We start from the raw sequence: 24,437 nt of genomic DNA, 5'->3' as shown, positions 1-24,437 counted from the left end.
TATGGTGCCTGGTTATCAAAAGATATAGTCTATGGGGTCTTAAAGGCTTGAAGATAACCAAGCAGCCATCTAGCTCAGAAGCAACAAAGCCCACATGGAGGAAGCACACCACCCTGTGTGATCATGAGGTGTTGATGGGATCAGGTATCAGGCATCAAAGACCCAGAACAAAAAATCATATCAATGTGAATGAGGGGGAGTGTGGAGTGGAGACCTAAAGCCCATCTGTAGGCAATTGGACATCCCCTCACAGAAGGGTCACAAGGAAGAGACAAGCCAGTCAGGGTGCATCGATGAACCATACAACTTTTCTCTAGTTCTTTAATGCTCTGCCCATTCCCTCCTCCTGCCTATCATGATCCTAATACTACCTTACAAATCCAGGTAGACCAGTACACAGGTTCAGATAAGAGTTGGAAACACAGGGAATCCAGGACAGATAAACCTCTCGGGGCCCATAATGAGTGTAGCAATACCAGGAGGGGAAGGGTAAGGTAGGTGGGGAAAGAGGGAAGCAATCACAATGATCAACATAGAACCCCCTCCCAGGGGGACAGAAAACAGAAAAGTGGGTGAAGGGAGTTATTAGTGTAAAACATGAAAAAATAATTTATAAATTATTAAGGGTTCATGAGGGAGGGAAGGAAAAAATGAGCTTATAGCAAGAGCTCAAGTAGAAAGAAAATGTTTTGAAAATGATGGCAACATACTTACAAATGTGCTTGACACAATGGATGGATGTATGGATTGTGAGCTGTATGAGCCTCCAATAAAATGATTTTAAAAAGAAAGAAGAAAAGCAATACTATTGTAAGTGCCAACTCTCTTTCCAAAGGACAGAGTTTTTTACCCCCCTGTTTTAATGGCTGAGTTTTAACCTCTTTTGTTCAATCTTCCTCAATTAGAAGAGGTGAAGTCCTCCACTCCAATCTGGCAGCTGCCCTGCCCTGCCCTGTATTCCTCCCACAATAAGCACTTGACTCCTTTGTATACAGAGGTCTAGATGTTCAGAGTTTGTTTAATCCTGTGCACATAATTGGCGTGTGCACCTGGATCACCCAGTAACCCTAAGAAGGTAGGGATCTCAGCTGTTACACTCTTTGTGCCCTGCACCTACCCTCCTGTTGCTCTCCCACCGCGAACACAGTATCAGTGCCTTCCTCTGCTTGCTCCCAGCCAAAATCACAGGTGAGCCTGCAGAAGCAACACTGGCTTGGGCTTACTTAGCGCTTGGGAGGTTTTGTGCTTGGACCACATTAGCCGCCTCCTAGCCTCCTACATAACCACTCTGGGGACTTGACGCTTTGCATTCTGTTTCTAAAAAAAGTTGTCAAAAGGAAATAGCATTGAGAAATGCTGCTTGGAGGCTCCACACCACCCACTGAGGAATCATGGTTGCCCATCATGGCAGCCTCCTATCCCCCAGTACAGGGAGCCCCAAGAGAGTTTTTGTTTATTCATGTATTTCTAACTACCTTTTGTCAGGGGGAAATTGCCTCACCAGGAGACCAGGTAAGCCTCTGTCTTTTTAATAACAGCCCTGACATTTATCACATTTCCATTTCTGCCTTTGTTGCCATAAAGCTTAGAGCTAATTCCAATACTCAGTGAAGGCAGCTGTATGGATTTCCATGCTGTGGAGGAAATTAAGGAATTGCGGGGAGAAGTGGCGCTGACCTTTGCAGTGGGGCAGGCTCCCCCAGGAGGAGCCCACACTGCACCCCAACAGCTCCTGTGCTCCCAGGGCCAAAGTTCATGGTCCTGGTCACCATGAGCTTCCCCTGCAAGTTGAGGACAGGTAACCCAGCCAGATTTGTCAGGCTGAGCCCTTTCCCTAACAATGCTGCATTCTGGGGGGTTTGTTTTGTTTTTACTGGATGCTGGCTCTTAATGATCGCTCCAGTTCCTCCCTCTCATCCTCCCACTTTTCTACATCAGGAACCTTTTAGCACATTTGTACCTTTTTCTCTCTCTTTTTTTTTGGGGGGGAGGCCTCTTTAAATCCTTTTTTAAAACACTGGAGAAGGTTAAATGACTTCAAAATGTCACTGGTGATGCTGTGAGCCAGGAAGAGGGGTATGCAGAGGAAGTCTTAGAGAATAGAGGTCCAGATCTTGAGTAAGGTTTTGTTTTGGTTGTTTTTTTAAAATAAAATCTGAATTTGAAAAATAATTTTTTTTGAAAACTGTACTGTGGACAATAGCTTTTTACCATCAGAAACATGGAAGATTCCGTTGGTAAAGCCAGAAAAGATACTTTTTGCTTTAAGACTTTCAAATGTTGATACAGTGTGTGATTGCATTTGCCTTCCAACAGAGTGAAAGTATTTTTCTCCAGGTCAGTTGCCACTGGGGATTTCTGAGAGTGTAACTCTTTACTGGAGTAGAAAGCCTCTTCTTTCCCCTGCAGAGTGGCTGGTGGTTTTGAATGGCTAACCACATTGTTAGTAGCCCAGAGCGTGTCCACTACACCCCCAGGGAGGTCACTATATCAGAGTCAATTTCTGTACATCAGCATTGGACAATTAAATACTGAAATTCAGCAAGCCATTCCATGGACAATAACATCAACAAGAATAAAAGGCACAGGAATAAATTTAACAACAAAAACCAGAACACATAACACAATAACTTAATTGAAAGAAAATAGCGAAGGCCCAAATACACAGGGACTTCAAAAATGAAGGATGTCTTCTGTTTCCGATTGCAAATAGTACTATGGTTAAGATGGAAATACGCCCTAAACTCAATCCCCATCAAAGTCCCAGCTGGCTCTTGCAGGAATTGTAAAACTGATTCCAAGATTCAGATGGAAATTTGAGGGAGTCAGAATAGCGTTCCCTGCCCCTCCCCACAATTGTATAAAAGGACAGAGTTTCACATTTTCTAATTTTAGACCTTAACTACAAATCTACAATATTCAAGCCTGTGTGGTGCTAGGATAAGAATAGACATGTAGATCCATGCGCTAGAATTACGAATCCAGAAATAAATCCTCACATTTACATTCAGTTGATCTTGACTAGGGTGTCAAGTCAATTGGAGGGGGAACAAGTAATCCTTTAAGCTAATGAGATATGTATTCTGTCACAGTACCCTCAAAGTACAAGTAGAGATGCTGGCAGGACTATGGTCCCCCCAAAGGCTCCTTCCATGCTTCTCCCTGGTTCCTGGTGGCTGCCAGCTATCATGGGCATTCCTTGGCTTACAGCAGCATCAGTCCAGTCTCTACCTTTGTTTTCACCGCTTTTTGCGTGTGTTTGTGTCTTCACATGACAATCTCCTTTCTGTGTATGGTTTCCAAATTTGGACGTGACAGAGTGGGTCATGAATTGGGCTGCTAACTATAAGGTCAGCAGTTCAAAACTACCTGCTGCTCCACTAGAGAAAGATGAGGCTTTGAGAAGGGGTGGGGGGATTGTCCCATAAAGACTAGGGAGCAGATGTACTCTGTCCATTAGGATCACTGTGAGTCAGAATCCACTTGTTGGCTAAGAGTGTTAGTTTGAGTGCTACAGTGTGGCCTCGTGTTAACTTGATTATATCTGCAAAGGTCCTATTTCTAGATGTGTTCCTATTCAAGGTTCTGGGTAGACATGGATGTTGGGGGCTCAAGGAGAGCATTTTATAGAACATTATTTAGCAACAAAAAGTAATGCATAATACTATAGGACACATTAACCCTGGGTAAGTAAAGGAAGACAGACCCAAAAGGACACTTAATGACGTCATTTTTTATGAGATGCCTGTAGCGACAGAGAGCAGATTAGTGGCTGCTTGGGGTTTGGACCAAGGAGAGAGAGGGCAGTGCTGGGGGAAGGATAAGGAATATGTGTTATGTGTGAACTCTCTTTTGGGGATGATGAGAAATTTGTGGAATGGTCACACAAGTTTGTATCAAAAATCTTCAAACCCGCTGCCATCAAGTCGATTCCGACTCAGCAACTCTATAGGACAGGACCTCTGTGGTTTTCTATGCCCATAAAGACTGTATGTAACTCTTTTTAGGCGCAGAAAACCTCGTCTTACTCCCCAAGCTCGTATAGAAATTGAGAAATAGAGACAAAAACAAAAAAAAAAACCCCTAGAGTTTCACACTCCAAAATTGGTGAATTTCATGATCTGTGAGTTACATCTTAAAGGAAAAAAAAGACCTCTAGTAAATTTAGAGCCTGGTACTGCTGAAGAATTATGATATACTTGGGAAACTGACATCCAGCGTACCTCTTCTTCCTGGGTTACGTGCACCGGGCGGTATGGCAGGTACCAGCAGCCAGAGCATCCAAAGCACTCAGATTGTGTGAAACTGGCCGGTTGACGGGGTACAAAACTCACAGCAAGGATTTTGTGAAGCCCATCTTCAATCATGTGTTCACTATCTCCACGAAATCCCCTGTCCTTTGCCATTCAAGAAGCTTACCTCTTCAAAAAAGTAATTTAAAAAAAAGGAGAGAATCAGCATGATTATTTCTATAAACAACCCCACTCTCTACAACCTCAAATTGTCTCTTAAAACAACGTTCTCAAAAGAGAAAGAATATTTGTATGGAATGGCTTATGACAGTGTCCCAAACATAGTTGTCAGTCAGGAAATGGTCATTATCAATAAACATTTAATTATGGCAATTCGTTAATAGAAGTAGAGCAAATAGTAGGTCCAGGGTTCTCTGGCAGATTGAACTAGAGCGTGTGGGTCTGATTTTCGGTCCACTCCTCGTGGGAATGGTGACCTGAATTTGAGTGGGCTTGTACCTCATGAGCCACCTCGGCCTTGCTGATAGGGCCGAGTGTGAAGCTGCTTTTGCATATTGTAATAGGAGTACATGATGCCTAAGAGCGGCAGTTCTCAACCTGGGGGAAAGCGTCCCTTTCACAGGGGTTACCTAAGACCATATTTCTGATGGTCTTAAGAACCAAGACACCACTCCTCTATCCATCTCCAGCCGGGCCCCTCCCACATGCAGATATGCCCACAATACGGGGTCACCACAACATGAAGAACTTTATTAAAGGGTCGCGGCATTAGGAAGGTTGAGAACCACTGCCTAAGAGGAATAAATCTTATTCTTGATAACTATTGCCATATGTGTACTGCTTTTCTATTTTCAAGTCCTAGGATTTGCTATCACATGTTTATTGTCTCAAAGAGAAAAATAAAGATACCAACTTAAAGTTTTCCAGAGCAAAACCACCATAAGAAAATGAGTAGCCAGAAATTTCCTAAAATGACCAACTTGATATTGAAAATCATGCAGTATTATGAATATGTAAGCAAACAGCAATATCATTCATCCTGGTTAATATTTTGCCATAAACATTTATAGATTTGTGTTTCCATGATTTCCATGGTGTATGTTCTTTGCTTGCTTGGCATACTTTGTTTTAGTCTTCGTTTTCTAAATGATTTTGATTACCAAAATGAAACATAAAAACAAAGAGCAGGTAGATTAAGAAGCATTTCTAAAGCATGGGGTGGGGCCTGGGGGAGAGCAGATGTAAATTCTGTAAAGTAACCACTTTATCCAGCCCTGGAAATAGAGTCCTAAAAATACAGTTGCCCTACATTCTGGCTTGGGAAAGAATATCACTTGTGTCCCTGCTGTTCTTAACCATGTAAAACATTAAGCATGACTGGGCTGGACAGTCTTTTGTTCTGTTGTACATCGCTAGGGGCACTAGGAGTTGGAATTCCAACACTCCATACTGGGAAGCTACCACTCGCCTCTCAGTTTGTCATATTGAGAAACAGTATCAATTTCTCATATTCAAGTTCAACTTGGAGAAAATGAAGACACACCTGTGAGGGCCAAATTATGACCTGGCGTGTATGCATCCAGAATTTAAAGGCGATTTCGAGAGTAGGCATAATGAGGGGAACATTAATAACTGACAAGACAGCTGTGGGATGACATCATGGACATGATACATGAAGAAAGCAGAGGGTCACGGGAAAGACAAGAAAGAAAAGGCCAAAGATGGCTGTCAGCAGAGACCCTGAAATGTACTCGTGAATGTAGGGTAGCTAAGTGAATGGAAGACATGATGGCGTGGAAGCTGAACAGAAGAGTTCACAGGGTAACTCGAAGACAAAAGTACTGAAAGAGACAAGGAACTGGAGTTAGAAAACCTAAAAGAAAAAACACTCTGGGCATTTTTCCAGCTGAAAGAAACCAAAGAAAAAAATTCAAGTCTAATGGAAAGATAGGAGGATTCTACGGGTCACGTATTGAGTGATGTCGTAAGCATCGGAAGAATATGGCAGGAATACACAGAGCCCCTTTGTACCAAAAAGAATCGGTCAGCATCAAACCATTTCAGACAGTAGTACATGGTCAAGATCCAGAGATCTTGAAGGTGGGCTTCAAACTGTGCTGAAGGCATTGGTGTACGAAACAGCTGTAGAAATTGAAGGAATATGAGGAGGTACATGCCCCCCCCCCCAAAAAAAAAGATTGTTTTTTCAAAGCTAAGTTTTTTATTTGTCTTTTACAGAACAACCTCATCTCCTCCAAAGTACATTCCATTACACTTACTACATTTGTTAAATCTGCAATTCCATTCTTGGAAACATTTTTCAAACTCATCTGTTTGGATGGCTCACAGCACGTCCCTCATTTTTCCTTCACCTCTTCAACTTCAAATCACTGTCCTGTCATGTCCCTCTGCATTCACAGAAACAAAAAGAGGTTGCATGGACTGAGGTCATGTGAGTAAGGTGCATGGGCAAGAGAGGCATCTTGTTTTTTTGCCGACGGTTGGTGCACTGAGATGGCTGTGTGAGGAGGTGCACTGTTGAGGTGGCAAAACCAGTCCCCCATCTGCCACAAATGAGGAATTTTTTTGTCACACAGTGTTAACGCAATCTTTTCAGAATCTTTAAATAGCTTGATTTACAGTCTGACCTGGTGGAATGAACTCCAAACGCACTATCCCCCTCACATAAAAAAGCAAAAACAAATTAGCTTCATCTTGATCTTTGATTTCACTTGACGAGCTTTTGTGGGGCAAGGTGATGGCATCTTCCACTGGCTTGATTGATGTTTGCTTTCAGGGTCATAAGAATAGCTCCATGTCTCATCACCAGTAATGACCTTGGGGGGAAAGTCTCGGTCTCTTTTGAGCTGTTCTTTGAAAACACAGTGTGTTTCCACTCGACACTCTTTTTGCTGGTGAGTCAAAACCTGAGACACAAATTTGAAGTGACCCTTGTCTTTCCCAAATATTCCATTAAAATTCACCGAAAGCTCCAAGATGGTCCAGCTAACTTCCCCATCTCTTAGCAATGGGCTGCCATCATTCTTTGAGCACAAGTGTACTAATTTTGTCAACATTTTCAACCATTTGGAAAGTTGATAGACGTCCAGAATGAAGTTTGTCATCCATCGGCATTTCACCTTTATTGAAATAAGAAAACCACTTGTACATGTTAATTTTTCCTGTAGCACTGACCTTATAACCTGTGTGCAACATCACAATGGTTTCCGCAGTATTTTTCCCACGCAGGAAACAAAATTTCCCAGCTGCCTGCTGTTCTCTTAAATGGGCCATCACACACACAAAAAAAGAGCTATGAGCAAAAGGACTCTTAACAAAAAACTTCACTGACCAGGAAGAACCTGCCCAGACACCACTGGATGCCCTAACTCAGAGTGAGTTGCTCCATGCTTGCCTATAATATGAACGCTCCACCGAATGGAGTTTTTATCTGGTTTTGTTTGTTTGGATTTTTTTGGTAACCCCATAGCAATTGAGGTGTTTAACAATTGGATGCATTGCTTACTAGCCTATGCCAAGATTTTGGAAAATAGCTACCTAGGCAACTGACTATAAGAGAGAGAGTCTTGTTTTCATTCCAAAGAAAGGAGACCCGCAGATGCAGAGATTATTAAACAATCTTTCTAATGTCACATGCAAGTAGAATTTTGCTGAGGAAAATTTAAAAATAAACGTAGCTGGAAATGCCAGAACATTAACTGGACTCAGAAGAGAGCAACATCAATAGATTGCTGACATCGGGTGGATTTTTGCTGTAAGGAGAGAGTACCAGAAAGATGCTCCCTTATAGTTCATTGACCATGCAAAACCATCTGACCGTCTCAATCGAAGCAAATTGTAGGTTAGAGTTTGAACATTTGAGTTCATTTAATTGTGCTCCTATGAATCTGGTACAAATACGAAGATGTATTTATGTAGTTGCCTGAACAGTACAAGGGAATCTCACATGCTTTAAAATCAGGAAAGGCTTAAAATCAGGGTTGTATTTTTTGACATACCTGTTCAATCTGTATGCTGAACGAATAACCTGAGAAAAACTGGACTGACAAGAATGGGGTGTTAAGACTGGGGAAGGTGCATTAATCACTTGTGATGTGCAGACGTTGTTTGCTGATGAGGATGGAAGATGACAGCCTTTAATATGGATCCTACCTAAACATAAAACAATAATCTCCACAACTGGACCAATAAGTAACATCACAATCAAGGGAAAACATTTACGTTGTTAAGGATTTCATTTTACTTTGACAGTCACAGCCAGTGCCCACGGAAGCAGCAGCCAAGAAATCCAGAGACATATTGCAGTCGGCAAATCTGTGGGAAAAGACTTTCCAAACTAACACTTGTTCAGAGTCTTAGCACTGATATCGCTTGGAGGACTAAGGTGCGCCTGACCTGAGCCACGGCATTTTCAGTTGTCGCCCGTGCTTATGAGACTGGGTGATGAGTGAGGCGGACTGCCGAACAGCTGACGACCGTGAATGATGGTGTTGGCGAAGCACAGGGATGCATTCTAATCCCATATGGCACTCTGCTTTCCTTAAGAGATTTGTCTCACATTTTATATCTGTACATAATAGAACTTTGGAGAAAGAAGTGCATAATCCTCGTACTTCTTCAAAGACAGATTTGTTCGTTCTCTGGCAGTCTGTGGTACGATCAGTATTCATTGCCAACACCGTACTTCATATATGCTCCGGCAAAAAGATCCATCCTCTGAAATCCACAGGGGCAGTTTTCCTTTTCCCTATAGGATCACAATGAGTCATAATTGACTCAAGGCACTAAGTTTGCTTTGGATATATGTATGTACACACACACACACACACACACACACACACACACACACTCCTAACCCTCCCGTAACAACTGTCTCATTGTCTGACATTTCACATTTACAATAATACTAAAAAGTCCTTTCTTTACCTGACTGTTCTTTACATTTGCAACATAATATCTAAGAATAATGACCGCCTAGGCATGAGGTGAGAGTGTCGCTAGCCTTGATGATTACGCTTAGGGTCCACCCTTGGTGGGTGATCAGGTGATGTAGTCACCCTCCATTTTGTTACCTGCTGTGGTCCTCCATTTTCACAGAACCACCTACCTAGTCTTTGGAACCTAACAACTGTCTCTGTGTGTGTTTCTGTGTATATTGCTCTCCCCTTATACATGAAATATATATATTTATGGTTCACATTAATATATTACCTATTCACAAAATTGAAGTATTTCAAGAGTGAACGGTAGCAGATCATAGTATTAAAAAATGCAGTTTCCTGCCTTTGCAACTTGTGTGAGGCCTTGGTCGAGTGTCCTCTTTGTTCCTTAGTTTTCTCATCTAATAAAGTTTATGGTTAAGCATTTAAGGTAACATTTGCCCTTATTACAAGTAGGGCTATTAGAGACCAGTCATTTTCACATTGTCTCTCAAGTGGCTAATCTTTTGTCTCATGTAGGTACTAGAACGCTCTCCCTTGTTTAGATAATGTTTTAACTGAACCCCAAACCAAGACCTGGTACCGAGTCCATTCCAGTTCCTGGCCATGCCAGGTGTCTTTAATTTTGAAAAGTGAAGCGGCCGCTAAGTCCGTGTAGAGTAGGTCTTCCGTGGCTCTCCCAGTCATGAAGGGCTTCTGCTCGGCTAGAGAGAGGATTGGGTTCAGATTCTTTTTTCCACCATTTCTGTCGTGTGCCCTGTGGTAGATGCTGATAGGAATGCAGAGATAGTGAGCCGGTTGTGGTGATGGGAATAGGCTGAGCGCAGTGTTGATGGATAACAGACATACCTTGTTCAGTGTAATGTGAACACGACACCTACATCATTAGCATTTTGACAAAGTTTTAAATACTGTGAGTCCCAAAGTAGGCACACCCCATTGACAAAATGAGCAGAGCTGATGGATTTAGGGGTGTCACCAACCTTCAGGCTGCTAAAAAATGCAGTGTCAGTGTGCACTGTAAGACGAGATGTCCCTAAAAATTACATCATAGTGAATGGGGGCTGGGGGGTGGAGTGGAGACCCAAAGCCACTGGACATCCCCTTACAGAAAGGTCATGGGGAGGAGACAAGCCAGTCAGGGTGTGATGTAGCAACGATGAAACATACAACTTTCCCCTAGTTCTTAAATGCTTCCTCTATCATGATCCCAATTCTGCCTTACAAATCTGACTAGACCAGAGGATGGACACTGGTACAGACAGGAACTGGAAACACAGGGAATCCAGGGCGGATGATCCCTTCAGGACCAGTGGTGTGAGTGGCAATACTGGGAGGGTGGGTTGGAAAGGGGGAACCAGTTACAAAGATCTATCTACATGTGACCTCCGCCCTGGGGGACAGACAACAGAGAAGTGGGTGAAGGCAGACGTCGGATAGGGCAAGATATGACAAAATAATAATTTATAAATTGTCAAGGGTTCATGAGGGAGGGGGTAGTAGGGAGGGAGGGGAAAATGAGGAGCTGATGCCAGGGGCTTAGGTGGAGAGGAAATGTTTTGAGAAAGATGAGGGCAATGAATGTGCAAATGTGCTCTACACACTTGATGTATATGTGGATTGTGATAAGAGTTGTAGGAGCCCCCAATGAAAAGATTAAATAAATAAAAACAACGAGGTGCACCTGCGCTGTATTCCAAAGACCAGGCAGGGAGCTCATTAAGTTTCTTTCCTTGTTCGCCTTTTGTGTCCGCTCTGATTCTGCATTCAGACCCACTCTGTTTGGTGTTAGCTGTGCGGGGAGTGTCTGGAGAACCACGCTCTGAAGCGGGCTGGTGGGGCTCTGCACGCGGGTCTCTGACCATCCAGGGCCCACCCTGATGAGGACCAAGCATCTGGTTCTGTTCTATACTCAATTAGTGTTCCTCTACGCTGAGGGCGATTCGTCCAGGCTATCCTGTGAGCTTTAGGCTTATGTGGGAGACGGGAATCTGTGGTCCAAACATTTCTTTGCTTTTTCACTCCATGGTGTCCGGGAGTCACATGTAGTAAAAACTGGCCAGGGGTACCCACTTGTCTCCCACGCCTGTCTTGGAGCAGGTTTCTGCAGTGCAGTGACTATGGTGACCGAGACTACATAGGACCCAGGCTCAGGGAAGCTTCCAGTGCTTGGGGACAAGGCCTGCCCCATGGAGATAGGGACAAAACGTGTTCTTGTGACATGATGGGAAAATAGATGGTGTTCTGATTGCCGCGATAGAATGGTATTCATCTTGGGAGAAATTGAGATGGAATAATTCAGAAGGTGGAATCAAATTGTCCAGTGAGGGGCTAGGCCAGGAATTGGAGTGGAGACCTCGGCCTGTCCTACTCCAGTCGTGCTTGGGAGGAATGCCACGTTCATCGACAGACCTATGGAGCCTGATTCTAATGTCTCAGTTTCTTTCTTTGCTTTTTAAAGTGTACAATAGTGAGAAAGCATTACCTCAGCAAAACTAATTTATGTACTTTATTTTTTGTTAATATTTTACTTCTGGAAGTGTAAAAATGTGTTTGGTGTGAGGCATACGTCCATCCACACTTTCCCAGACTGTCCCAACAGTAGAAATGAAGAGGTTTTGTAGTCCGAAGCTTTGCACTTTAATGGGGGTACTCGTTATGTTGGGGCATGGGTGTGGTGGGTGGGGAACAATCCTTGTAACATAGGACCGAACAGATCCCATTGTCCGTTGGAGTGGGCAGCGTCATAAGATTTACATACGCCCCCCCCAGATTGATAAGTCTTTTCAAACATTGAATTCCATAGAAAGTTTTAGAGACTAGAGGATGCCAAGTCTGATCCAGGTAGTTGGGGGCAGGGGCTTTGTTATTCGTGGGATTTGGATTGTGACTTTGTTGTAGAGTGCCAGTCCTCGATTTTGACTCTTGGTGACCCTGTATGACAGAGAACAACTGTCCAGTGGGTTGTCTTGACTAACCTCTCCAGGAGCCGATACCCAGGCTTTCCCCACGGAGCCACTGGGTGGGTTGGAAGAGTCAGCTTTTCAGTTAGCAGCTGAATAATTAACCATGTGCCGCCTGACCTGACCTGTTCCCACGCACAGTGATCAGAGAAGGCAGTAGAACTGCCCCCATATGTCTCCCGAAGCTCTGAATCTTTACAGAAGCAGACTGCCTCATTTCCCATCGAGCACATGGTGGATTTGAACAGCCAGCCTTTTGGTTAGCGACCCAGCAATCAATCACTGAGCTACCAGGGTTCCTAAAATAATGGAAGGTTCTACCAAGACTGGAATTGCCGGATGTAGAACAGGCTGCTAACCGTTACTACAAGACCCCGTTGTCCAACTACTAACCCCACTGTCACCACTGTCTCTGCAGACCTCGGTGCTTAGTGCTGATGGGATTCTTCCAGGTCTCCTCTGTGCTGCACTCAGCACCTGGCCTGAGCAAAGTTGCCTTTGTCCAAGATGTTTTGACAGGGCTCTGAGTAAAGCTGTTTAAGCAAAGGACTTTTTACTCCGTTTAGTCATAGTTGGATGCTCCCAGTTTACCAAGCTAGGTGCGAAGCTAATGAATATTGAATAGGAGAAGAAAAGAATTCCACCAACGGTTTTAAAAACTTTAGAGAGAAAGTAGCCCACTTTTTAGCTTCTTTATAAAACTAGCTAAGACCTACCAGAAATGTTAGAGCTAAAGTAAATCTCCTACAGTCGAGGATGCATTGAGCTGTTGACTAGTAGGTCGGCAGTTCAAAGCCACCAGCTGCTCCATGGGAGGAAGATGGTGTGCTCTACTCCCACAGAGATTTGCTGCCCGGGTTGGGTAGTGATTATGTGTTGGGCTGCTAACTGCAAGGTCGGCAGTTCAAAGCCACCATGGGAGGAAGAAGGGTTTTTCTTCTCCCATGAAGAGTTACCATCTCAGAAACACACAGCGTCTCCAGGATGGCATCATGAGTCATGCTAGACTCAGTGGTAGGGAGTTTTAAAATTTATTTGTAATGTTTTCAGTTGCTATGGAGTTGACTTTGACTCATGTTGGCGCCCATGAATTTCAGAATAGAATTGTTCTCTGTAGGGTTTTCAATGGCTGATTTTTTTTTTTTTTAAAGACATGGTGTACCAGGTCTTGCTTCCAAGGGATCTCTGATTGAACTTAAACTATTCACCTTTCAGATAGCAGCCAAGGGTGTTCATTGTTTTCCCTACCCAGGAACCCTGTTTAAAATGGTGCTTGCTACCATTTTTTGCCACGGGTAGGTTTAGAAGTAGATACTAGAGGGGCGTGGGGTGGGTGGGTCTTCCCTCCCCCTCCCCTTTATTTCATAAACACCCTGACAAGAGAAATTCAAATCAGATTGACGACACTTCCCAGCAAGTTACATTTCATTGAGAAAACATAGGCATTCAATTCATACTCATTTACCAGCAGCACTTTTGAGTTAAAAAAAAAAAGTAGACTTGAATCGAGATCAAGGTTTATTACTGGTTACCAGTGCTAGGTGGGAGGGTGGGGGAAGGAAAGTCAGAACGTGGAGGTGATCCTGAGCTGAAATGAGCAGGGAGACGTTAGGGGTGGTTCATGGTGCTGGTTGAAGAACACGACAAACACAATTGATGTCACTGAATTGGACACATGCATTTTGTTGACGTAGCAAATGTTTTATTACTTATGCTTTTACCAATATAAAATAGTTTAAAATACAGTTTGTACTTTATTATTACTTTCACTGAGAAAACTTTTATTCTTCAGCTCCCTAAAACTAGAGAAAGAGATAGAAAACTTGTGCAGAATTTCTGAATTCATTTCCTGGCGGGCAGGTTTTAAGCCTGTATAAATACGGTTCACCTGAATCAAATCGACACTTTCTGATGTCCAGTAACCAGCTGTTAGGACATATGATCCTGGCTTTCTTTCGGAAGTCAGGAGAAGAGAGGATTAAAACAGATTAGTGTTGGGTTAATGCCTGACTCCTGTACTCTGTGTGCTCACAAGTGAAATGCTTCCACATTGGAATCTTACCAGGACACTATTAGCAAAAGCCTGCGTTTGGGTCAGTTCAGAGCTTAGCACAGTACCTCTTAGGTGGTAGGTGGATTGATCCCAGATTTTCGGAATCACTGCATTGTACCAGTGCCAGCGTATATAAATAGGTCGGGGTGTCTGGTGATGCAGAACTATCTCCGCCTGTCAACATCTGACCCAAAGAATTGGTGTCAGGGGAGAACATCTGTCTCGTTGCACCAGGATCCAAAGAGACACAATTCTACCTGAGAGGCCATGGAACATTGTTCAGGGGTTTAATAAAAATAAAAGCAGCATGATTATTGTTACCATAAATGCTGTCCGTCTTGTGTCCCAGGCACTGGGCAAGGCGTATGATCACATTATCGCTGATGCATTTCACTGGAAATTACTCCCAGAGTGTCTCAATCTGAAGAGGTGTGCTTGGATTCTTTGGACTGAGACGTAAAATAGGGGTGAGGCCCCCCGCCTTCACATTTGGACCCAGATCTCTGAGCCCTGGGAGAGTAAAGATGTTTTCATGGACCACCACCCATTTTTGTCATCCTACAGTTGGGAAGCACAGATTTGGCGTCTATCTTGGGCCCCAGGAATGGTGGTGGTTTAATGGCTCGTGAGTCCTTGCCACGCTCCACAAGCACAAAGCAATTGAATCAGGGTGCCTATTGGGCATGGCCTACTGCTCCCTGTATTTGTAATGTTGAATTTGGGGCGCTAGAGGATATGTTTGTGTTGGTGGGGAGGCGGTGTTAGCACATATTTCTGCCGTAGGAAATGGCCTGCACATCTTGATTAAGCGTTGCTGCTGGCCGGGCGTGTATATGGGGGAGCTGCCCAAAGGAGAATCTTAAGAATGTTTCTTATGAGTTTTTCTTGTGTTCATTTCTAGTCTTTACAACCTGGCGTCCCTGGAACTCAGAGAGAATCTTCTTACTTATCTACCCGAGTGAGTCTTTGCGGAAACTTAAAAGGGGTTTTGGTCGGGAGGGAATTTCTTGTTGTATGAATTTTTTTAAGCATGTTTTAAAGAACTGTCAAAAAGATTCTGTGTTATTTGGGAAGTTTGTACTTCCAAGGCATAGAAAGAATTTTAATTTGGAAAACTAGTTCAGGTGAAGCGTACCATGCTTTTCTGAATTTCTAAGTAAACTGCTGGATGGCCTCTCCCACCCCTCCCCACCCTCACCTGTTTTTTGTTTTGTTTTTTAAATAGTTCTCTTACCCAGCTACGGAGACTAGAAGAACTTGATTTAGGAAACAACGAAATATATATTTTGGTAAGTCTGTAGTAGGGAGATTGGAATTTAATGTATCCTAAATGATCACAAACTATTTTAGGGAGGGAATAGGGACACTTACAAGTGAATATTCGTACCGGCCTGAGTGGGAACTGCAGCGGAGGGGCTGCTTTGCACGCAGGTTAAGAATTATAGTTTGGGTGGAGTTGGGGGCATTGTCAGGACGGGGTGGCAGGTGAGGTAGAAGTGACTGACATTTCTGGGCGAAGTAGGGAACACTTTTAAGAAAGGGGCACTTGAAGCTGGACAAGTACCAGCAAACTTCTGCTGTTGTATCCAATCACTGACAGTAAATTAGAACCTCCCCCCATTTTAAAAAAATTCCTACCCCCACCTTTTTTAATGGAAGACTGAAAATTAGGTCTCTGCCACTCCTAATGTTGCTTTTATTGTTTTAGCCAGAATCAATCGGGGCTCTGGTGCACCTAAAGGATCTCTGGCTGGATGGAAATCAACTGTCAGAATTACCTCAGGTAGGTGGTCGCTCCACAATGTCCTTCTCGAAACGGAAGACGGCAGCAATAGGGAGGGAGCTCATGGCTTCCTGGTGGCTGTACGAACTTCACCAGAGTGATCTTGACAACCAACAACACCGATTGGAAAAGCACAGTTGGACAAATATGCTGACCTGTGACAGCAGCCCAGTGGGTTATGCATTGGGCTGCTAGGAAGAGGCATTGTTAAAGGGAATTACTGAGCGGCCAAACAACTGTAGGGGTCAGTCTTGAAATGTAGTCTGGTTTCCTCTAGACAGGAAATAGCAGACTGAGATCACAGCGTGCATACTAGTTAGAAGATAGGCTGGAAAAAATAGGTCAGACCAAGTGATGGAACCCTTCACCCCAGACTGAGGAATGTCAGGAAGTCCCAGGTTGTTTGGAGTAGGGAGTGGTGTGATTACACGGCTCGATCTGCACCTTAGAAGGGAGTTTAGGAAGCACACTTTCTAGGATGGATTTGGGAATCTGAGAGAGGCTGAGCTCACAATCCTGCGAGTAGGAATCTAAATAGAGGCAGGGAGGGTGGAAAAGAGGTGGAGTCAGATACAAACAACATCTATAAGGAATGTGCAGATCGCTCTTAAACTGAATGTGAAATTCACCGGGGCACCTTCCCCAGTCCTGGACAGATGGTTTTCTTAGTAGGCAGCATGCACATCTTTCCTGTTGACACTAAGGATATGCAGATGAGCATATGTATGCTCCTGCTTTGCCAAAGAGCAATCACATTGATATTTACAGTAACAAGTACTATGTGTTACTCAGGTCTCTAAACTCACTGTTGAGTCCAGGCCAACTCTTAGTGACCCTGTGGGATAGGGTAGAACTGTCCCTGTGAGTTTCCAAGGGAGTCGAAAGCCCAGTCTTTCTCCTGAGCAGTGGTGGCTGGTTTGGAATTGCTAATCTTATGGATCTAAGCTCAGCCCATAACCACTACCCCACCAGAGCTAGATCTCCCTACCTCTCCCTGGAGAGCAACAACTTAGGTGGTTTCTTACCCAGAGAAAATCTTAGAGTCCGCCTGGAGTGTAAAGCTGTTCATGAGTAATAGCTTCTAAACTGGGAGAACTGGATTCCAGCCTCCTTTTTCCCTCTTTGTGTGACCTTGAAGCCGTTTGTTCTCGCTGGCTTTCACCCTCTTGTCTGTTACGTGAGCGTGAAGGTGGAGGCCTTGGCATCTCTCCCAGCAGCTCTTAGTCATTGATTCCTGCAGCATCCCAATTCCACCCAAGGGAGCTCTGCGGTTTTAGAGCCCCGCCCTCCCCAACTCTACACGGGAGTTAGATGTTCACCAAAGCTTACATCCTGGGACGGCATCAGGATTCAAATGTAACCACTCCCTGTTAGCAAATGGCTTCCCTGGTATGTTGACATGCGCTTCTCCTTTTCTACGTACTTGGTGTAGGAAATAGGAAACCTGAAGAGCCTGCTGTGCTTGGATGTCTCAGAAAACAGGTTGGAAAGACTTCCTGAAGAGATCAGCGGCCTGACTTCGTTAACAGATTTAGTCATCTCCCAGAACTTACTAGAAGCAGTTCCTGATGGCATCGGTAAGTGTTGGGACCCAGTGGCTCCTGAGGGCACTGGCAGTGGGCGGAAGCATTGGGAGCACGCTCAGCCCACCGTTACGACGCTGCGGTGCTGTTGCTCGTTTGCTTTTAAAGAAGGGGCTCAAAGACTAAGCAGCACCACCTACGTTTCTCCGAATGCACGCAGTCCTGTTGTCCTGGTGGGGTGGCAGCTACAGGCATGATTACTTATGAGCGCGGACTCAAAGCCACTTCAGCGGCACCTTGTCTCGAGGGATTTCAGCCGAGGCGAAGCCCAAATGGAGGCATGTGCTTTAGCCACCTGAGCAGTCCCTGAGGATGCACTCGCTCAGCATCCGAGGTAGGATCGGAGACCTTAACTCCTTAACGCGCGCGGCCGAGGGAAGGCGCTCTTCAAAGGAAACGTGCGGTCCTGGAGCAGAGCCTGTCCCAGTCCGTGGGAGACTGTCCTTCCCCCCGAGCCAGTCTCTGCTGCTTCCTTTCGAACGATCAGTCCAGACCGTTTCCTCTAAAGGAACGCGGTCCTGTGTGAGAAAATAAACTCAGAACAGAACAGGCAGGAGCAGACACGGACTGGCAGTTCCAACATAAGCAGAGCCACGTGAAAGTTTTACGGAACCATCTTTAACCCTACCGTGCTTATAAGATTGCTGTCTTTGACCTGCAAGTACCTCTTATTCAGGACATCAAAGGAGGTGCTTGAAGGGGTCTCCAGTAGCGGGCAAAGCTGTACAGCAGAGGCCTACTTCCTTTTCAGTGTTAGGTCGAGATAAAAGTGCTAGCCATGCAGTAGGAAGACTGGCATTGACTCTGGTAAGGCCAGTGGCAAAATTGATGGGGACTCTGACTCTAGGCGTACACATTTAGTGAGAACCAGATGTGGCCGTGAAAGCAGTTGTAGGAACTGGGATTATTTTGCTTGGAGTACAGAGAGCTAGGAGATGTGCAATGGCTGCCTTGGAAGCATTTGGAGGTCGGTGGTTAAGCTCTCTTTTGCTAACGCAAAGGTCAGTGGTTTGAACCGACCAGCAGCTCCGTGGGAGAAAGTGAGGCCATCTGCTCCCATAAAGATGTACAGTTTCAGAAACCCAAAGGAGCAGTTTTGGTCCATCCTCTGAGCCGAATGGACTCGGTGGCAGTGAATATAGGGCCCTTGTGAGTTGGAATCCCCTCATTGGCATATAGCAGCAGCCTATTACAAACGGCCCTTGGGTGGTGCAGACAATTGGCACTCAACCTGGAGGTTGAAATGCACCCAGCAGATGGTAGATAGTGACCTAGCAACCTGCCTCTAGAGAGGCTCCAGCCAAGATTATAGCCCGTGGAGCGAATCCACTCCACACGTTTGGTGGTTTGGTATAACACCCATTGGTGGGGAAAGAAAGGATTGTGAATTTCAATTAAAGCAAGAACTTAAAAAATAAAAACTTTAAACGAGCCTTCTCACCAATTAGATTTGGTGACTTAGTGATGGTAGGAGGACTTGTCAGCACAAGTGTTCCATGGGAGGCAGGAAGATCCCTACTCAGTGATGCTGGCTGCTCAGGGGCCCCTCCTGTCTTGGGGTGGGTGAGATCTTTCAACTCTGAGCACATGGCTGCCTCTTCTGCAAGGGAAGGCAGGTGAAAACCCTAGGGGGACAGGCTAGGGATTAAGCTAAATAGAGCTCTGGAAGCCCTAATTTCTTCCTCCTTGCCCTGTAGCTGCAAATGAGGCACGTGGTTCTCTGTGGGGAACATGACCCTTTCGCCAGCTTTCTGTCTCTCTCAGGGGAGGGCCTGCTTTCCAGAGAAAGTGTCCTCAGGCCAGTACCTGCTCTCAGCATGGAGGAGGAGAGTAGACCAGCGGTCTGACTTTGAGGAGGAAGTGAGGGTTGACTGAGCCATTGAGGGTTCCTGTCAGTCAGGGGGGAACCCTGAAAAGGCATTAGCAAAACGCCTTCATCTCTATCCCCCGTGGGCATCACCAGCAAGCTGAGTGTTCCTGCTTTGTGTGAAAGAGTCAGCCCGCACAGGCTTTTCACAGACTACCACCCTCTCCCGTACATACCGAAACAGTGAATTATAGGGATTTTCTCTGAGTCGCTTTTGTTCATATTGCTTTTAATAAAGACGATTCTCACCATAAGGCACAAATGCCTTTCATGCATACACGAAGCTCCTTCTGGGCTACCTCAAAGATCCAGCAAGAGCCAGCCGTTTGTTTTTCTTCTGGCGTGGCTGGTAAGATATTTTTGTAGATAAATACGATGTTTTGAAAATAATTTGCTACTGATGGCTGGCCATTTTGGATGGCCTAACAAATAGCTTGGCTCTGGGCTCTGAGTGCCCAAGGGAGCCTGATAACAGTCTCCTAACTTAAAAAGCCAGCGTGAGGGAAATAGTGAACTCACAGTGGGAAGCAAACAACAACAACAAGAACAGCAGGTGGCCAGTGCCTGGTTGGAGGGACTTGGGGCTGATGAGCTTAAATCACACTCTTCCAGGAAAACTGAAGAAGCTGTCCATCCTGAAGGTGGATCAGAACAGACTCACCCAGTTGCCTGAAGCGGTCGGAGACTGCGAGAGCCTCACAGAGTTGGTTCTGACGGAAAATCGGCTCCTGGTGAGTGTGGTTGGTACCGGGAGACAGGCCCTTATAGTGTGGGCTCCATGCGGGCCTTCAAAAGGCTGGAGGGAAAGCCCCACTATCTTTTCATCCCGTCTGCCCGTGAACTTTCCGAAGCCCTGGAGGGTACAGATTCTCACTCAAGTTGAAGAGGCCCTCTCCATGTATTTCTCTGACATCTGGCCCTTTGACTTACTTTCACTGGAACATGCTAGAACCCCAATAAAAATGAAAAATATTGATTCTCCATCCCTGAAGTGAGTATTACAAATGTCTGATTTCATGCCAGGAAGGTCTGTTGCTTAAACCCTTGAAAATAGCTCTCGTCAGCAACGTTAACAGCAACAAAAACAAACTATGAACTGTGCTGAAAGGATGCTTTAGAGTAATAATAAAAACTTTGTTTTCACAGGCCTTACCTAAGAGCATTGGAAAACTTAAGAAGCTGAGCAACTTGAATGCAGATCGAAATAAATTACTGTCTTTACCAAAAGAGGTATGTGCTCTGAAAGAAGTCCTGATAATGTGGACAGCATGCAGGGGGCATCAAAAATGCCCAGTATTTTGAAAGGCGTCGCAGGATACCTCTTAAAGATTGCAAACTTTCGTATGGGCATAAAGCTGATCTAGGGGATTCTATCAGAGAACGATCGTCAGTGATGTTAAAGAGAATAGGTGGGTTCTGATGATTCTGAGCAGTGTTGGGAAAGGTGACTTGATAGGATGTTAAATGGGAAGAAGAAAGAGACCCAAGTCTTGGGCTTGGTGGATGTGCAGGGATTGGCAGCAGTTGACAGTGGGTGCAGGGGAGGTGGATGGCTTTGGGTTTGATTTTTGAGTTTAATGTTAAATTCTACCCCACCCCAAAAGAATGCAAACATTGTGGGAGAATCACTTCTGGTCACAATGGGAAGCCCATGTGTCGCAGAACAGAGCCCTGCAGGGTTTCCAATGGCTGTAACTTTCACAATGACAGATTCCCTTTATTCCCGTGGTTCTCCACCTTCCTAGTGCTGCGACCCTTTGATACAGTTGCTCGTGGTGGTGACCCCCCAACCATAAAATTATTTTGGTTGCTACTTCATCACTGTCATTTTGCTACTGTTATGAATCAGGCGACCCCTGTGAAAGGGTTGTTTGGCACCCACAGGTTGAGAACCGCTGCTTTATTCCCTGGCACTGCCTACTGTGAGGATTCACAACTCCACCCTTTCCCTCAGGCCACCGAGATGCAAAAACCAGATCTCAGGGCAACCTTAATTGTGGATCATAGGTTTGCACTGGGCAGTGCTGGTGCCCACAGTGAAAGTGAGCTTTTCAGGAAGGCAGCTCACGGACAGAGGAAGGCGAGTGGGAAGTTCAAGCGAGGGTCCGGGGACATGTTTCTCAGTCAGTGCTGCAAGCAAGCAGAAAGAGGCTGTCTCCCTCCACCCTGCACATGGGTGGTGGAGGCATTCGGCTGGAGGAGATGCTCAGAGTGGGGAGTCAGCGTGTGGTAGATCAAATCAGGCAGTGTCTGGAAGGCTTGGAGAAAGATGACTATGTTCTCTGTGGAAGAAGGAAGACAAATTTGAGAAGGGAAATGCCAAATTTGATATTTTATTATTAGTTGAGCCTGAAACGAATTTTAAGCTGTGTGTGTGTGTGTGTGTGTGTGTGTGTGTGTGTGTAAAGGGTTGTAGGTGGAGGAGACTGGGTATTAGATTAATTGCCGATGAGCCCCTTCTCCTTGGCTGGAGCCTCACATATGGTTTGTTACTTTCTTTGATAGGATTGTGAATCAGGTACAATTTCTACCTTTGTAGCGTTTCTACATATTTCTCCTTAGGACCCTTTCCAACATCTAAGTAGGACTAACCTAGAAGTTGCCAGCCAGCTGGAACGCGGGGGTAAGGGTGTCTTTCCTTTCCTCAGCTTGCTGTTCTGTCCCACGTGCCTTCTCTGCCAAGGTGGCCAGAGCCGCCCTTCTGGCCTGTAGTGTTCTTAGTCCTCACAACCGTCCCCAGTGGAAGCGTGCAGATCTCTGTTGTCCATGTGACCTGCTTAATGTCAACTCTGGCATCTGAGATGCTTTCCAGACAACGGCTTAAGGCTACCTCTCAGCTTAACTAGGAGACAACTACCAATCAAACCAATCCAAACTCACTGCCACTGAGTCAATGCTCACTCCTAGTCACTCCCAGATGGTTTCTGAGACTAATTTGTCAGGAGTATTAAGCCCGGTCTTTCTTAGGAGGAGCTGCAGGGGATTTTGAACTGCCCACCATTTGGATCACTGCCCAGTGCATCATCAGTACACCACCAGGGCTCCCAGGACACAACTATCAGACCACCAATCAAAGCATCTCAGCTCTTGTCCCTAAGCAGTACACCAAAACACGAAGGGAGTGGTCTGAACATCTTTCCTGGATGTGAATGGTACAGGTAGATGAGAAGTAGATTGGCCACAGATAGTTCTCAGTCTATTTCTTCCCTGCACGAGGGGTTTCCCTTTACTCCTGTGTAAACTTGGCTTCCTGAGGTGGGGACAACTTCTTCGCTTTGTGGATGAGGACACAGGCCCAGTGAGAAGTTCTCCTTGCCAGCTCACATTCCGGAGAGCCCAGCCGACAGCACTGCTCTCCCACTGGCAGTACAAAGAAGACACCTCACCAGGGAGACGGGGAAGGCTTAGCATGAGCCCTGTTTGGCAGAGATGGTCAAATTATCTTTACTTTGGACATTGTGTTTGTTTGAACATTGTGACTTGTTTCCCCAATCCTTGTCACGGCAAATACTGAACAGAGCACTTTTAAGCTTCCTGTTCGCTCCCAGTGGGTTTGAGTGGTCCTTCCCACCGCCCCACTTGCCTAGCCCTTTTTGTCCCTGCCCCTCCTCCCACAGGCCCACACGCTGGACAAGAACTTGGGGGGGGGTGTTTTTATGAAACCTCCCCATCTCCTTATCATCAGTCCCCTCTTCACTTTGAATGCGTGCCGTTAGCGCTTGTCAGTCTGCCTGTCCTGGTGTGCTCGGTGGTGTGTCCATCCAAGTGTTCTAGAGCAGCTTTTCATGCTTTTAGAAGTGGAGATACTTCCAACCTCAGAACACTTCAGCGACTGCATGTCGTCCATTTCCCAGGGAATGCTGATTTAGCTCCCTGGCATTTGGAGCTTTAGGAGGGACAGTGTGTGCCTTTTCCCTTGTCTGCTCGGTGGAGCACGGGTTGTTGAAGATGTTGGGGAGGTTCTACCTCTCCGACCACGCTTTCACTCGCCCTCGCACGCTCTGAGCTCCCACGAGGGGAAATGCAGGTCACACATGCTTCCAAATCTGCAGGTGTAACCCAGAAGAGACCAGCGGCGGAGCGCTTGCCCCTGACCGCGGGAGAGCGCCCCGGCTTGCACTGCGTAGTGTTGCAGGGGCAGCAGTGTCACGCCCCGAGTCTCTGTGTGGTCAGTGTAGTGAAGGCGGGACTGCCCGTGCCACTGTCCATGCGCTCCTGTACACCCCGCTTCCAAGCTTGCTGCCCTCAGATGTAATCCTACAAGTCCCCGACGGGATTCTTTTGCTTCAAAATATGTATGACCTTAACCTGAACGCTTAAGTTGCATGTATGCCGGACCTCAGCTGAAATGCTGGCCAAGTCAATCGATATGCCAAAAGCCCGTACTAGCAATAGTCACTATTGGTCGATGCTTTATTTACCCTGGTGATAGAAACTTAATTTTTATTTGCTAGTGGTCTATTCTTGTTCGCTGTCCAGTTCTCCCCACCCATTTGTCTTTTATTATTTGAAATTGGATCCTACTTCCTGCTGTCAGTTATATGGCATATCTCCCAAGTCCTATAGCAGCAGTCTTAGCATTTTTTCCTCTTTCCCCACCGCAAACGGGAAGCCGATTGTGCTGCGTGGCTCATAATAATGGAATTTGTTTGTGTTTTGTGTTACTTGTAGCAAACATTTGCAAATCAATGAATGTCTCTTGTTTTCTTAATTGTTCGCTGCTTGGACGTTTAGAAAAGTCAGGTGATCTTGTTACCTTGTAAGTATTGTTCAGACCTCAGCTGCATCTCTCCCTTCTATTTCGCTTCTGAAATGCATGGAGACTCCCCTTGGATGGCTGCTCCACGTGTTCTTCATTGGCAGCTGGTGCACATTGTCCTTCAGATTCATTTTGTCTCTTCTGAAATGACTGCATGGCCTGCCTGGTGGGACCTCATTTTGTTTTGTGTTTGTGAGATTTGTTCAGATGATTTC

The 24,437-nt window shown here is 45.4% G+C and overlaps 1 protein-coding gene across 1 annotated transcript in view; it reads left to right on the top strand.

The window, feature by feature from the left end:
• Positions 1 to 24,437, top strand: part of LRRC1 (leucine rich repeat containing 1) — a 159,894-nt gene that overhangs the window by 103,791 nt on the left and 31,666 nt on the right. The window contains exons 5-10 of the mRNA XM_075554964.1: positions 15,132 to 15,188; positions 15,456 to 15,519; positions 15,939 to 16,013; positions 17,446 to 17,590; positions 20,076 to 20,194; positions 20,610 to 20,693. Of these exons, the coding sequence (XP_075411079.1) occupies positions 15,132 to 15,188; positions 15,456 to 15,519; positions 15,939 to 16,013; positions 17,446 to 17,590; positions 20,076 to 20,194; positions 20,610 to 20,693 (544 nt within the window). The remainder of the gene's footprint in view (positions 1 to 15,131; positions 15,189 to 15,455; positions 15,520 to 15,938; positions 16,014 to 17,445; positions 17,591 to 20,075; positions 20,195 to 20,609; positions 20,694 to 24,437) is intronic.

Source organism: Tenrec ecaudatus, chromosome 7 (genome assembly GCF_050624435.1).
Source record: "Tenrec ecaudatus isolate mTenEca1 chromosome 7, mTenEca1.hap1, whole genome shotgun sequence".
NCBI classification, from domain to species: domain Eukaryota; kingdom Metazoa; phylum Chordata; class Mammalia; order Afrosoricida; family Tenrecidae; genus Tenrec; species Tenrec ecaudatus.
This window is presented reverse-complemented; position numbering and strand designations above follow the sequence as displayed.